General features: G+C 38.8%; 1 protein-coding gene across 7 annotated transcripts in view; it reads left to right on the forward strand.

Moving 5' to 3' along the window:
* The window catches only part of RNF212B (ring finger protein 212B), a 15,758-nt gene extending 330 nt beyond the window's left edge, over positions 1-15,428 (forward strand). For 2 of the 7 annotated variants that reach the window (XM_042476057.1, XM_042476056.1), the window contains exons 2-17: positions 1,734-1,897; positions 3,678-3,818; positions 4,297-4,349; positions 6,716-6,790; positions 10,201-10,316; positions 11,274-11,334; positions 11,511-11,539; positions 11,725-11,771; positions 12,158-12,200; positions 12,535-12,592; positions 13,185-13,230; positions 13,615-13,654; positions 13,783-13,907; positions 14,120-14,181; positions 14,254-14,294; positions 15,293-15,428. In XM_042476057.1, the coding sequence (XP_042331991.1) occupies positions 3,719-3,818; positions 4,297-4,349; positions 6,716-6,790; positions 10,201-10,316; positions 11,274-11,334; positions 11,511-11,539; positions 11,725-11,771; positions 12,158-12,200; positions 12,535-12,592; positions 13,185-13,230; positions 13,615-13,654; positions 13,783-13,907; positions 14,120-14,181; positions 14,254-14,294; positions 15,293-15,326 (930 nt within the window). In that variant the 5' untranslated portion in view covers positions 1,734-1,897; positions 3,678-3,718 and the 3' untranslated portion in view covers positions 15,327-15,428. Of the gene's footprint in view, positions 1-448; positions 469-1,733; positions 1,898-3,677; positions 3,819-4,296; positions 4,350-6,715; positions 6,791-10,200; positions 10,317-11,273; positions 11,335-11,510; positions 11,540-11,724; positions 11,772-12,157; positions 12,201-12,534; positions 12,593-13,184; positions 13,231-13,614; positions 13,655-13,782; positions 13,908-14,119; positions 14,182-14,253; positions 14,295-15,292 lie in introns of those variants that run through there. The other 5 variants (XM_042476058.1, XM_042476055.1, XM_042476059.1 and 2 more) reach the window with 5 other exon arrangements.
* Positions 15,429-15,667: the final 239 nt, after the last annotated feature.

Consider the following 15,667-nt stretch of genomic DNA (forward strand, 5'->3'; position numbering starts at 1 on the left):
ATAATAATAATAATAATAATAATAATAATAATAATAATAATAATAATAATAATAATAATAATAATAATAGATTTATTTATATCCCACCTTTCTAAAAGGATCAAAAGGGTTAAAATAGGCAGATTATTAGGAGGAAGGGGTGTTTCAATTCAGGAAACCCACTTGGGGGCCAAAACACACTGCAGAAATAATCCAGTTTGAGACACACAACAAACTGGAATACATAGTCTGGCCCCAAGAAACGAGGCAAAACTAGAGTACAGAGTCCATGCTGTAATGAATAGATGGCAGAGATAAATCCACATTTTGAAAACGACTGGTTCATTCCACACAGGAGTTAAGAAGAAGTTTGCTACTAGGAGGACCCTCTTCATTTTAAATAGCTTGTTGTTGTGTGCCTTCAAGTTGTTTCCTAATCATGGCGAGCCTAAAGCGAAACTATCATTGGGTTTTCTTGGAAAGAATTAGGTCCAGAACACACTGCAGAGATAATCTAGTTTTAGATTATCTGCCTTGGCTCAATGCTAAACAATTCTGGGAATTGTAGTTTTGTGAGATATCTAGCCTTCTCTGTCAGAGAGCTCTAGATCCCACAATAAACTACAATCCACAGAATTCCATAGCATTGAGCCATGGTAGTTAAAGTGGTGCCAAATTGCATTATTTCTGCAGTGTGGATGCAGCCCAAGTCATTTTTGATGTATGGTGACCCTAAGGCAAGCCTGTCACAGGGTTTTCTTGGCAAGTTTCTTCAGAGGAGGCTTGCCATTGCCATCCTTTGAGGCTGAGAGAGTATAATTTGCCCTGGGCTTAATCTGAAACATAATTTCCAGTGTTTTCAGAGGGCCATTATGTTACACTAGTTACAGCACTCTCTTGCACCAAAAAAGGGGGGAATCTGTTTACACCTTAAAAGATTAAAAAAAGTTAGAATTTGTGAATTAGGAAAAAATAAATAAATCCAAACCATAGGTAGCCATGTCTTACACTGAGATACCTCATTTTGCCATCAGGTGACACTCCATCAATGGAGTGCCCTGTAAAACTGGTGAACTGGCCCTGCTTTGGTGTCAGTGTGGGACATAAACATTAATATATTATTATTATTATTATTATTATTATTATTATTAAAGCGATCCTCCCCAACTCCACTATTAAATCTCAGGGCATATCTCTATCCACAGATTTGTGCAGTAAAACATAAAATATCATGGGTTGACGGTATTATGGCATAACATTGCCACGGTGCAGAAACAATGTGAGAGATGGAACCTGTTTATTGTGGTTTTTTAAAAATATATATTAAAGAACCCCAGTTCAAATAACAGCTTGCACTTTTGTCTGATTATTATATGGTGAAAAGCTAGCATTCATTGTGCCATGATGCATGGTTCCCCAAAGACACATAAAATTTACTTTGTACTAGATGAGACCATTGATTCATTGATACTGTTCACGCTGACTGTCATGGTCCCCTTGGATTCCCTGAGATTAAGCGGAATATAAATTATTATTATTTTATTATTATTATCATCATCTCTCCAGGATTTCAGGATTAAAACTTTCCCTGGCATCGATCAGGATATGCCAGAGACTCAATCTGTAGCCTTCTGCATAAAAATATGGACTCTGTAACAGAGCAATCATCCCCTAATGAGTCTGAAAAGTCTGCAAAAATCTTTCTGTTCACAGTTTTACCAATAATAAATAATACATTATTTATTTTATTTTAGACTTGGAGTGGTAGGCAATAGGGTGCCCTGCAGATATATTTGAGTACAGCTCCCCTAATCCTTGATCATAGGATACATCGGTTGTAATTTGTAGCATTGCAGCCCCAAACATGGAGAAGGCACTTTTTTTGGCCTATTTTTGGACTACTCTGTGATCTTCTATGGTACATATGCTTCCTATTTGCTGTAATAAACGAAATTTATAAAAATATTATAGAAATAATAACTCTTGCTTCTTGTTGCACAATTGCTGCAAAAAAAGCCCACATCAGTATGATGACATGGGTGCGAGCTGTGATTTAACAAAAGCCTAATACAAGTGGGTTTTATAAATTAATACTGCCCTGAAAAAAACGCATGGAATCATATCACTTTTTAAAAACATGTGCTAAAGTGTTTCTGCAAAATACTGAATCCAGACAATAATATATATGCTGTCAAACGTAATATGCAAAAATATTTTGTTTTCCTGCAACAATGTTGCCCTTTTAATTTCTCTGAAGCCAAATTATTTAAACAGAAGACATTTTGGCACATATTTAACTATACCATTGAAGTAAATGGATCTTTATGTCCACCGATTATGGCTGTTGGATGAGGACAGTAGCTGTTCTCTTGGCTTTGTGAAATTGCTATAATCTTTCCCACGCAATAAGGCAGACTAATAATAATAATAATAATAATAATAATAATAATTTTTATTTATATACCACCTTTCCAACAGATCAAGGCGGTTTACAAAAATGCATACACAATTACATAACAGATAGACAACTAAAAACTCATCCCCTTACCTTAACTAAATACAGTCAAATTAATCAAAATACGGTTTGATTTAACTGTATTTAGTTAAATTAGACTATAATTTAATTGTGAAAAAAAGATATGATATTTTGTTATTAAAAGCTTGTCTTTTGTTGTTCTGTGCCTTGAAGTCATTTCTGATTTACAGTGACTCTAAGTTGATCCCTATTGCAGGGTTTTATTGGTAAGATTTGTTCAAAGGGGGTTTGCCTTTGCCTTCCTCTGAGGCTGAGAGAGTGTGAGTTGCCCAAGGTCTTTCAGTGGCTTTCTGTGGATGAGTAAGGATTCGAACACTGGTCTCCAGAATCATAGTCCAACGCTCAAACTACTACACCACGCTTGCTCTCTGCCTTCCTGCCTTTTCTAAAATATGCCAGCCAGTGTGATATAGTGGTCTGAGTGTTGGACTAGGAGTCTAAGAGACCAGGGTTCGAATCCCTGTTCAGCTACAGAAACCCATTGAATGATTTTGAGCAAGTCACCCTCTCTCAGCCTCAGAGGAAGGCAATGGCAATGGCAAACCACCTTTGAATCAGTACTTAGAGAGATCCTGTAGCACCTTTGAGACTAACTGAAAGAAATTGGCAGCCTGAGCTTTCCTAGTCTTCAGTCTACTTCCTCAGATGCATTCCTCAGATGCATGCTGCCAATTTCTTTATTTCAGTTATTCTCAAAGGTGCTATAAGATCCCTCTATGTACTGATTCTACAGACTAACACAGCTATATCTTTGCATTTCACCTCTGAATAAATCTACCCAAGAAAATCCTAGGATTGGATCACAGTAAACTGGAGATGACTTGAAGACACATAATAAAAACAGCTTTCTTAAAAGGTCCAAGTGACTAAAAAAATGAAAATTCAATACAGTTTTAAAATGCCAAATCTCTGTTCCCTGACTGAGAGATCCTCATCTAAGCTTAACACTGTGTCCAATGTTGTTTTATCATGGATAAATGCTCCAGTTTTAAGCATTCCCTAATCACTGTATATTAACCTTTAAACCAATAACTCTTTTCTTCAATTCCTAGCTCCCCGCCATATTTCTATTTCCAATACATGAAATCCTGAGAATTTGCAATGTGTCGGCCTGTGTACCTTCCCCTATAAAGCCTGACATCTGTATCCATTTCCCCAACAGAATCTGAATGGGACATCTGCCTTACCTCTCCCTCTTGCAAAATGGATTGGTTTCATTGCAACCATTGCTTTAGTCAGGAAACATCTGACTTTTGTGTCACCAGCTGTGGACACATATTTTGCAAGAATTGTGCTGGTACAGGTAAGAGTCGCAATGTGATAGTTGTACTATACCTTTCGATGCAACATTCAGTCACAGATGTTACACAGATGTTACACACACAAACACCTCAGAATGAGCATGGACACTGATTCCCACACAGAGACAGAACGAATTAGATTTCATGCTAGTCTCCTGGATCCTACACATTAACGTATGTTGACAATGTGTTAGTTACCCATTAGTAACACTCTGAAGTCGTGTGACAGCAGGAAACATTGTAGGAATTTTTAGCTGCTAAAAGATTAAAATGCTAGAGGTCAGAAATAATACAGTGCTCTGTGTGTGGGTGTGTGTGTGTGCGCACACACACACACACACACATATATATATAAACATATGAAGACTGGCTCATATTTTTAGAGGACTAACCTATACTGAAGTTTCAGAACACTTAGTATTATCCATGCTAATTTTCCAGCAGGCTGTATTAACACTGTTTGCCCTTTAATCCTGGCAGATAAATGCCCGTCTTGTGGAACAAGCTGCAAATATTTGTTTCTCAATGATAATGTAAGTTGCGGTTTCTCTGAGGCAGAACCTTACCTTCTTACCTCTCTTTCTTGGCTCTCTCTACAACACAACTGTTCTATTTATAGACCATATCCATTTAGGCTACTGTTATATACTTTGTATTTATACAGAGCAAATAATCGAGCAGTAAGCAGAATTGTGAAATACAGTCTATTGTTTTGTCTAGATACAGCCATCATTAGAAACATCCTGGCTGACATTTGACTTTTTCTTTCCATGTGAATGTGTGATGATGTCAATAGCATCCTTAAAAAAACAATCTGAACATCAAGCAAACAGCTATGACAATGTGGAAGCATGATGTGCAGAGGTAGAATATAATCATTACTAGGTTGTTTGGAATCAAAAGAATAGTTATCTGAGAATGTGGGAGCAGACAAGTATACACAAGTCTTTCTCATAAGCAGATACATCCAATTTTTTTCTATAAGATTTGATCAAAGTAATTAATATTGTGAGAGCCTGACTGAGCAAGGCTTCCTCTCACTACTTCTGTTCTAAACAGCAGACCCATCTCCAAAAATCCTTCATCTGTTGTATTAATAAATGCTATAACATATAGTACTTTCATTTTGCATAACTATTTATTTTCACAATAGACGGGTAATTATTTATTCTAGTGTGATATTGTGGAGACCCCATTTCTACTTCACCCTGAAGGGCAATGATGCTTCAGTCTATGTCTTTTTCTAACCTACCTCATATGGCTTTTACAAAGATAACAGTCAAAGAAACTTACACACTACCTTCTGTTTCTTGAAGGAAAGGCAGAAGTTAAATGCATTAAACCAGTGATTCCCAAACTCTGGTCCTCCAGGTGTTTTGGACTTCAGCTCCCAGAAGCCACAGCCATTTTGGCCAACAGTCTGGGATTGTGGGAGCTCAAGTCCAAAACACCTGGAAGACCAGAGTTTGGGGATGACTGCATTAAACAAATCAATACATATTTCAAAGTTAAACATGTAAGAATTTAAACTGTCACAGTGGCCATGTTTACACATCATGATAAATCAGAATTCTGGATTATTGTGAATGAGATGGCTTGCTGGTGCACTCTCTGCCCAATTGCTCCCACTTGGTTCCTTCTACAAGCAGGAATGATTAAACAAACTGAGGACTTTCTATCCATGGTTTGTTGTGATGTGCAGCCTAAATAAGCCAGAGCCACACACAATGGTTTATTTTTGCTTATGATTATAATGTGGTCTTGTTATTAACTGCCTTCAAATCGACTTTGACCTATGGCGACCCTATGAATGAGACCTTCAAGACACCCTATCCTCAACCACTCCACTCTTGCATAATCATGGCTGTGGTTTCTCTAATTTAATCTATCCATCTGGAATGTGGCCTTCCTCTTTTCCTATTGCCCTCAACTTTACCAAGCATTATAGTTTTTCTTAGTGATATGACCAAAACAAGACAAATTCTCATGATATGGCCAAATATGACAACCTCAGTTTAGTACTCTTTGCTTCTAGGGAGAGGTCAGGCCTGATTTGCCATCCACTAGTGTTTTTGGCAGTCCAGAGTATTATCTTTTTAGCAGTCCAGAGTGTTATCTGACTGTTATTTGATATTTGCTTGATATGGGATATTTGATGTTTTTAATTTGTTGCTTGCTTATTTTATCTAATTCTATCTTGTATTATTATCTATTGTTTTATATGTATTTTGTAGAATGTATGCCATTGGCAGGTTTCATTTTTATTGATTTTTTTTTATTGTATGTACAGCACTGTGTAAATCTACAGTGCTATATAAATAATGCTTAATAATAATAATAATAATATCAAAACTCTTCTCTAGCACCATATCTCAGATTAGTTTAATTTTTCCCTATCAGCTTTCTTCATTGTCCAGCTTCTGGAACCACACATAGAAATTTAAAATTTGGGCAATTTGGACAATCGCAACTGTAGTATTTAATTATATATCTTAACATTTCATTTCATTACATAATGTGGCCTGGGAGGAGACAAGCCAAAGTTACTGGTTCACATGTCACAACCAACAAATCACAGATATATGTAATGAAATGAAGTGTAAAGTTTATCTGTTTTCTCTTACAGACACATGCATCTCAAGAGGCCAAAAGCTGCACCAAAGCTGTGCTCCAGTCCTTAGGATTGGAGCATGGCTTTGGTGCAGCTTCTGGACTCTTAGGTCGCATGCATTGTTGAAACAGCATACCTCCAAAGTGACCCAAAGCAGCTTTATTTTGGCCTGTCTGTTCAGGCCCATTGATTGAATAAACCAAGAAAACTTAAACTTGTTTGGCCTCTCTATGAAGCTGATAATTATTTATTCTCCTTCTTGTCTTTTTTTTTTTTTTTTGTCTGCAGATGAAACCAGAAGAAAAAAAGTTTTTCAAAAATCCTGTTGAAACTGCTCTCAAATATTTTGCCCACATCTCTCAAGTAAGAATGACAGATCAGGTACTCTGGACCCTAATAGATCCTCAAATGAGAGGCAATAAAAATGGGCCAAATAGGAGAACAAAGAAGGAAAACCCAGCAGCAAAAATACAGAATAAATCTGTAGGGTATTTTTTGGTTGACTGATGGACTGTGATTCTGGAGACCAGGGTTCGGATCCCAGCTTGGCCATGAGACCCACTGGGTGACCTTGGACAAGTCACATGCTCTCAGCCTCAGAAGAAGGTAAAGAAAAATTTCTTCTGAACAAATCTTGCCAAAAAACAAAAACAAAACAAAACAAGCATGATATGTTTACCTTAGTGTTGCCATAAGTCAGAAATGACTTGAAGGCACACAACAACAGCAAGCCTGAAAGAAAGGACAGATGTATGGGCTGATAAAGTATCTAACATCCTTAAGGGGTCCTTGGACAATATCTACTGCATCCAAGAAGAAAGAAATTGGTAATTCATTTTCTGGCTCAACAAGCCAGTGATATCTTATGAAATTAAGCTTCACCCACTTTTAATGCCTAGAGGCTATAAGGGGTAGGTGTTGAGCTACGATTAGGTAGAGTATTAGTTAATAACCAATCTGGAGAAAGGCTCCCATTTCCCAACTCTGCTAATTAATTACAAAAAACAAATCTTGATAAAAGGCCCAGATAAACCTAGGCTCAAGTTAGTTAATCATGAAAAAGAATTTCAGCAGAATCAGCAGCACCTGAGCATTAAAAGCCGCCAGGGTTGCCCTAATATGCATATCTCACAGGCCTCAGTAATCACCAGCCCAACTTTCTCCCTGATGCTGCATTCGCTAATCCAGTTTGGCACTGCTTTAACTTGTCTGGCTCAAGGCTATGGAATTCTGGGAGTTGGAGTTTGTTGTGGGGCCCGAATTTAAAAATTAATCAACACAAGACTAAAGCAACAGATCCAAGCAGTAAACAGATAATTTTTAAGACATACAATGTCTTCATATGATATCAAAAGGACAGCAGATATGTTAGTTGAGTCTCCTGTGAGATACAATTGGCAAAGGGCTATTGTAAATAAAATGCAGATTTTTCCAAGTTGTTGCATTTTTAGTGTTCTTGGGTTGTTCTTCATTGTTGTTATATATTTTTTCAGACATGTGTCAGTGCATGAAGTGAATCTAATCCACAGTTTTATAGTGCTGTACTAATAACTGCCATGGCAACATCCTATAGATTCCTGGGATTAGCAGTTTAGGGAGAGCATTTAGCCAGAGAGCTCTTCGGCGTCACTAAATCACAAACCCCAGAATCGCACAGGATGTTGCCATGGCAGTTAAACTGGAATATAGAACTGTGATAGTGTAGTATAATAAGGAAGCCTATGTCCTCAGACTGCAGTGAACTCGAAGCAAGTAGTATTTGGTAGTATTTTGTTACTTACCTCTTATAAATGGTGTTTAGCTGCTTCCTGGGTTATCAAATACTGCTCAGTTCTTCAGAACCACTTCCTAGGATGCAAAGAGAGCTCTGCTCTATGGAATAGTGTGGCCTTTAAATTCTTTTTATCTCTAATCACTGACTGATAAAGTGGCAAAAAAGCTTATAGGCTGAACAGAGCACTCTTTGGTCACAACTGGGCCATTGACTGGAGGTTCCCCATCCCTGATTTACCTCCTAATTTTCATGAGGCAGTCTAAAGTGGCTACTTCATAATGGCTGTTGTTGTGTGCCTTCAAGTAGTTTCTGGCTTATGGAAACGCTAAGGCAAACTTATAACAGATTCCCTCCTCCAGATTTGTAGCCAAGGGTCCGTTTAGGGGAATTTTATTATTATTATTATTATCTCAAATATTGCAAGAGGAGGGCCTGCTACGACAGCCCTTGCAGAATTGTCTCCCATTGTGTATACGGAGTAGACCAGGGGATTCCAATAAATAGAGCTGAGACAGACTTTAATAACTAGATGTCTAATTTATTGAAATAGAGGAAACACATTCGCTGTGCATACACACACACATGCATTCAAGGCTCAGGAAAAGCAGGAGTTAGCATGGAATAGGATTTTAGGCATCACTCGGGTGATACATACCAAAATGTAGACTCCCTCCAGGAATCCAAATGGAATATGATGAGGATGGCAAGAGGCTCAGCCATGGAATGACTGGCCAGGAGCCGGGACAGAGCTTCCCCCTGAAATCCAGACTGGCCCAGTGAACAGGCAAATCTGGGAGTATTTATAGGCAAAATCTTGCTTCTGGCAAAGGTGCTTGATGGTGAGAACAAAGGTGTTTAATTACTTTCTTTTCACCTGGATGTCCCTGTCTGATTGTCTTAGTGGTCTTAAGCTGCTCAGACAACAGACCTGGGGAGGGGGTAAGAGCCTCAGGCAAGGCAAACATTTGCTCTTCCTGGTCCTATGATAATCCTCTTATGCGACTCCCTAGATATGATGATGTGGGTGCCCCTCAGGGGTGTGTGTACATGTCCTCATGCCTTGCTGGCAATGGTGGACAGGCTATTAGAGTTCATCTAGGGGTCATTAAGGGCTATCATTTATACCAGAATTTATATGGAGCAGCATGGGTAACAGATTGGTTCGGAGGGGATTTACTTTACCTTCCACTGAGGATGAGAGAATGTGACTTGCTTAAGTGGATTTCCATGGCTGACAGGTGATTCAAACCCTGGTCTCCAGAGTCATAGTCCAGTGCTGAAATAATTACACCATGTTGGCTTTCACTACTCATAATACCAGCAAGCAGAGGTAAAAGTGCCAAATCTGTAAGTACACCAGGGTTTTGTTTTTTTCCTGACAAATTTCATTTCTAGAGATTCCCTCTAGACCAGAAGTTGCTTTTTCCCTCAGTTTAAAAATAATTTAGGGGCTTCTTGAGGGGGAAAACAGATAGGAAAATGCATAAGACCTTACTGAGTTGATCTCACCCATATGACCCTGTTCTATTACAGTCCTTATTTACAGTCTGAGCCACTTGTAGCATGTGTCTTGCAAGCATCAGACCATAATGCAAATGATCACACTAAAGGGAGGCAATATTAGAGCAAATATGTGAAGTTGCCTTGCTCAAAGCCAGACCGTTTACACATGTAACCCAGAATTGTCTTTTATACAGTTATACTATAGTCACCACTCATAAACATTAGTTGTATTGACGGGCTGAAGGAAATCCAACACCTTGATGCCTATGTGTTCTCCACCCCTTATATATTCTGATTGGCAGGACTGGACCTGTGATCACCTATATATGGCATGTGCTTTACCCCTAAACTATGCCCTGCAGAACTGGAATTTCCCACATGCCATTTCTCTTATCCCTGAGCAAATCAGAGTCCCCAGATCTGACTGCAAGAGAATAACTGCCTGAATATCTCCTTATTCCTTTCCCTTCTACCCCCCCCCCTTTTTTTTTTTTAGGTGTGGATGTTCCAGAAAGGTCAGATGGAACTGCTGGTTTCTTTCTATGAACATAAAGCTGCAAAAACTAATGGAGCCCTGCAACAAGCTCTCCAAAAACTAACTATCCAGGAAAAGTAAGACATGCAGGTTGTGTTCACACAAACAAAGGCAAACAATGCTAGTCATGTCTGTAGGATGTAGCAGAACCATAATGAGATACTAGGTTAAAGTATTGGACTAGGACTAGTAAGACCCAGGTTCGAATTCCCACTCATTTGTGAAGCTCACAGGGTGATACTGGGTCCATAATGCTATCTCAGGATGACATACCTCATCGAGTTGATGTGAGGATAAGATGTGGGTGGTGGTAGAGGAGAACAATGTAACTTGTCTTAAGATCCTTCCAACAAGGGTAAGTATAAATGTAATTAATAATAGTCAAAAGGGTATCTACATTTATTATACTCATGTCTAGAGTACCTTCTTCTCTACAAACAAACATATAGAAAGGGAAGTAATGTAGGGTCATCATGGTGTAGTGGTTTGAGTATTGGACTACAGCTCTGGAGACAAGGGTTCAAATCCCCATTTAGCCATGGAAACCCACTGGGTGTCCTTGGGAAAGTCACACTCGTTTCATCAGAGGAAGGTGAAGGCAAACCCCCTCTGAACAAAATTTGCCACAAAAATCCCATGATAGGTTTGCCATAAGTCCAAACGACTTGAAGACTCACAACAATACTGTACCCTTGATTCCCCGCCCAATTTAAGAAGTTGGGGTTTTTGTTTTGTTGGAGAAAATAATGCTGGTACTGGTGTATTGGTCCCTTTCACAATAAAGTTAACACAAGTCTGCAATTCTTGGATAGGGATGTCTGCTCTTCTTTTAAAAGTATCCAACAATCCTCCTGCCTTCTGTGTTCAATCACTAATAGTCTGTAATCATTTGTTAAATGACAGTACTTGTTTCTATGAACCCAAAGAAATGCATCCCAGCTCAGCTCTCCATCCCCAGCACTGAAGCAATGTCAAATGTTTGCTCAGACCATTTATCTTGTATCTCTCCCTTTTCCCCACATCACCTCATTTAGGGAGCTGGAGGCAATGCAGAAAGAGAACAAGGAATTGAGGACGAAGTACCTCAACTTGAAAGTAAGAGCTATTTGCTGAAAACAAATCACACTTTCAGTTACTTGGTTCCTGATACCCTCTGCTGGATGAGTTAGTCCTATTCCTTATAGTGTATTGGGAAAATGAAAGTGAACCAACCTCTCTTCCAGTGCATATCTGGTTCTTATGCAAACTTACCCCCATCTTTCTCTCGATAGGATTTTCCAAGACAGCATGAAGGTAGCAGGTGAGTGTGTCTATTCTACCCTTTGGGGGCATTTATCAATAGCAGCAGCACATGAATTGTAGATAGTAAGGACTTCTTATGCCAAACAAAGAAGCTAGATTGGAGAATATGGAGCATCAAGCATCTGGGTAAAGATCATGCAGTTTCTACGCTAACTGAATAAAAATATTTTTAATTTGCTGCAGAAATAGCACCCCACGACCAGTTGCCATCACACCCCCATCACAAAGAGGTAAGGTGTATTAATGGGAGTCCTGCTGACATGCAGGGGTGTCCCTGAACAACTGTGCATGCAGCAGTTTATTAAGTTTGGAAGTAAGTAACTACAACTAACAGTTACCTTTAATGTGGAGTTACATTTTCAAGTGATGTGTGTTACAAAGTTGCATTCCAAAAGTAAAGCCAAGTGGAAACATATGTACTCAGATAATAAGTAACATTTTTCTAGTTACTTTTAAATAGTCCTTTAAGGCATTTTAGAGGCTTTTAAGCAGGAATTTTCCAGGTTTTCTGCTGTTCACCTATTGAAGTTTTTTTTTAACAAACAACACAATTTATTTTAAATGCTGTAAAGAGTAATGGCAATGAAATATTTACTCATTACCTTATTTTTTACAGTTACACCACGGCCTATTTTTCAGCGCTCCAGTGCGGTTGTTAGGTAAGTGCATGTGGAAATTCATATTCTTTAATTTTGGGTGTGATGAACTGTTAATAATTTTTACCAAAGAATCTAGGAGCCTGCCCTAAATTCAATAGGAATTTCACCTGATTTTTTCCCCTTCAGGAAAAGTAAAATTCTGGCCTGTACATTTCATAACACAGTTCACTTTTGCTATGACTAGTGCTTCCTCCTCTGTTCATTACTTAGCAAAACAGGGATTCTACACTTTAAAAATCTAGACTTCTTGGCAAAGGTCCTATGTGAGTACTACCTGCTTGTCTATTTATGCTTTTCACTGACAACTCCTTTACTTTTTCTGCCTCTTGCATAGCCGCTGCTCTTCCATGGAGTCCATCTCTTCCAGAGGCAGCCACCCACACAGCTGGCATGTGAGTCCCTACCACTGCTTTCTTTTTCTCATAAAAGTGAAGGAAACAGTGGATGTGCTGTTTCCTTCCTTATGGACTCACAATGTCATAGGAAGTTGTGAAGGTTAGGAGCCATTCACAATATCCATCTATGCTAAGAGAAGTCCTTGCCCTATTTGAAGTCCTGGGGGTGGGGTGGGGTGGGTGGAGAATAATAATAATAATAATAATAATAATAATAATAATAATAATAATGATAATAATAATGAACAGCTCTTCCACTGTGCCCACTAATGCGTTCAGACAGACAACAAAGGAAACAAGATTAGGGGTGGGAGAAGCATGGGGGTTTCTGCACCACTGTTCCTTCCACACTGTTTTCCAATGAGAACTCCAGAACTAGGAGGTGCCAATAACTTCTGGTTTATGAGCCCTATGTGACTCAAGGAAGTGATGAAGAATAATGCAAATGCTACCATAAGGGACATTTTAGAATTAAAATGTTTTAAAATATTTTAACTATTGTCCCATTTTACCAGCTTTATATACTTTTCTAAATACAGTCTTCTAAGCAACAAATAGTAAATCCCTGGGACCTCTCATTTTTATTCAGCATGCCTCAGGAGCTTCAAGGATGACCCCAGCTGATTCTACTAATGGTAGGAAATAGTTGAAAGCAAAAGGTAGAGTGAACTCTTTGCTATGTTTTAGACTTGCTATAAAGAGTACCAGAACATGGCAACACAGGGCCACAAATAACCGCCTCCTCCAGGATTTCAAATGCAGTGCCACTGGGGCATGGTATCAGCTTCAACCATAGGGGACATCATGGTTTACAAGTACAATATTGCTTGTTGAGTCCCTAAGTAGGAAGTGTCCTACCTCTCTAAATGACAAAATAATAACTAGAAATCAACAAAGCACACATTAGACTCCTGGAACAAGGTCCCATATGCTTAACCTTGTTCTACCCTTGTCATCCCTACATATACTAGTCTATAGCATTCATTCTAAGCATAATATTTAAACATTTTGTTTTGCAGCTACTCCCTCTCCAGCTTCTACTCAAAGTTTATTCTACAGGTGAGTTGCACAGGAATAAGGCAGGCTTCTCTTCCACGGTGTTACCATGACCTGAACATTAAAAAGCCAAGCATTTAGTATTGCCTGCCTTTGTGATTTGCATTTGATCACTCTATTATTCCTTTCAGGGCCTCTCCTTCCCACAGCTTGAGTATCTTTAATCTACAAGGGCCTGTGAGGAGGCGAAGTCAGAGTGTTCCCAATACTGGGCAGCAGCAGGAAACCCCATACTTAAGTCTCAACATCTTCCCTGGTGAGGAAGGTTGCTATGCTGCTATTCCATACTCTTTCCCTTTGTTGTCACTGCCAATCACTTTACACTGCAGTCCTCTTCAGGAGAGATTGCTGTGGAGTGTACAGGCTCAATAATGTAGTGTAAGATGTCAGAGCAAGACATGCTACTCTGCTCCAGATTCAAAACATATGCTCTCCAAAGTTCAGTTCCATATTGGTTTTGGCTCACAGATCAGAGAGAGGGAATATCTGTGCCAGAACGCCAGGATACCGAGAGGATGCAACCAATACAGGTGAGAGGCAGTCTGTACAGGTTATATAAAATCACCTCTACTGTATTTTGAGTAATTGCTTTTCTTTTCCAGCTGATGTTCACCCCTCACTCAACACCATCATTTAACAGAAGGTAAGTGGTGTGCACCTGGCTTTTTTCACAATCCTGACATTAACAATTAGGAGAGCACTGAGTATCTAAAAGTGAATTCTGAAACAGCACAGGCACAGTCCATACTTAAGAAGGTGCAAAAGGAAGACTTCACTTTCTGTTACAGACTTTGCAACATAAGGTTGTAGGCAATGTTTATTATACCAAAAAGGCTTTGCCTGAAAGCTAGGACATAGTCACCAACAAGCCCTCATGTTTTGCAGGAAAAAGGGAAAAATATTTTAAAAGATGGATATTTGCTTGAGATACAGGATGATGAATGCCACACTGTATATTACTTTGTATATTCTTTTGATGTTGTTTTGCAAGTCGTTTTAAGGCCCCTAATATTATGTACAGGCTAAGTCTCCCTTATCCAGAATTCCAAAATCTGAAATATTCCAAAATTGTCCACATGGGTGGCTGAGATAGTGATACCTGTTTTCTGATGGTTCAATGTACACAAACTTTGTTTCATGAACTAAATTATTTAAAATATTGTGTAAAAAATTCCCTTCAGGCTACGTGTATAAAGTGCATATGAAACACAAATGAATGTCATGATTAGACTTTGATCCCATCTCCAAAATATTTAATTATATGCACATATTTAAAAAAAAAACACCCTCTGAGATCCAAAACACTTCTGGTCCCAAGCATTTCAGATAAGGGAGACACAGCCTGTATCCTTTCCCCCCCTCAAATTGACAATGTCAAGCACATTGTCATCCCCCCCCCCACTTGAAATAGAGGAGCCAGGGGAAGAGGGAGAAATCTTTCAACCATCACCCCTCATCAAGCTTTCACTTTGTATAACACCCAACTTCCTCCAGAACATAAGACTTCTCAAAGGTGTATATCAGCTTGATGTGCATGACTTAAGAGTTTTCTTGAATATAACTGAATTATAAGTAGGGATTTGAACCTTAATTGTGAAGCTTTGATGGTGTGTGGTGCTAGCTCATTGTACTTTCTCCCAGGTATTCATCTATCAGCCAAACCCATCAACAATAATGGGGAGGACCAAAATTACTCTGCTCTTAATCAGCACAACTATGGACAAGGTTTTGATTGTGTACATTCTCTCTGCTTTGGACACTGATTGAAAAAGTCATTCACTAACTACATTCCTTCTCTTTTGCACAACACTAGCATTTCAGATAACGGTAGATTTAAGTGGTATAATATTTGCAGGGTTAATGTTGGAAGAAAGGTGATTAGAAGTATAGCTTGTGGACTTTCCACATTACTGGTCTACAGTACCTGAAGCACTCTATGGCTCCTAAAATATATTTTTTTTCCTGGATTGTGATCAGCTTAAGTTAAGCACAGAGCAGATATCTTTGAAATTGTCA

Source organism: Sceloporus undulatus, chromosome 6 (genome assembly GCF_019175285.1).
Source record: "Sceloporus undulatus isolate JIND9_A2432 ecotype Alabama chromosome 6, SceUnd_v1.1, whole genome shotgun sequence".
Taxonomy (NCBI): Eukaryota; Metazoa; Chordata; class Lepidosauria; order Squamata; family Phrynosomatidae; genus Sceloporus; species Sceloporus undulatus.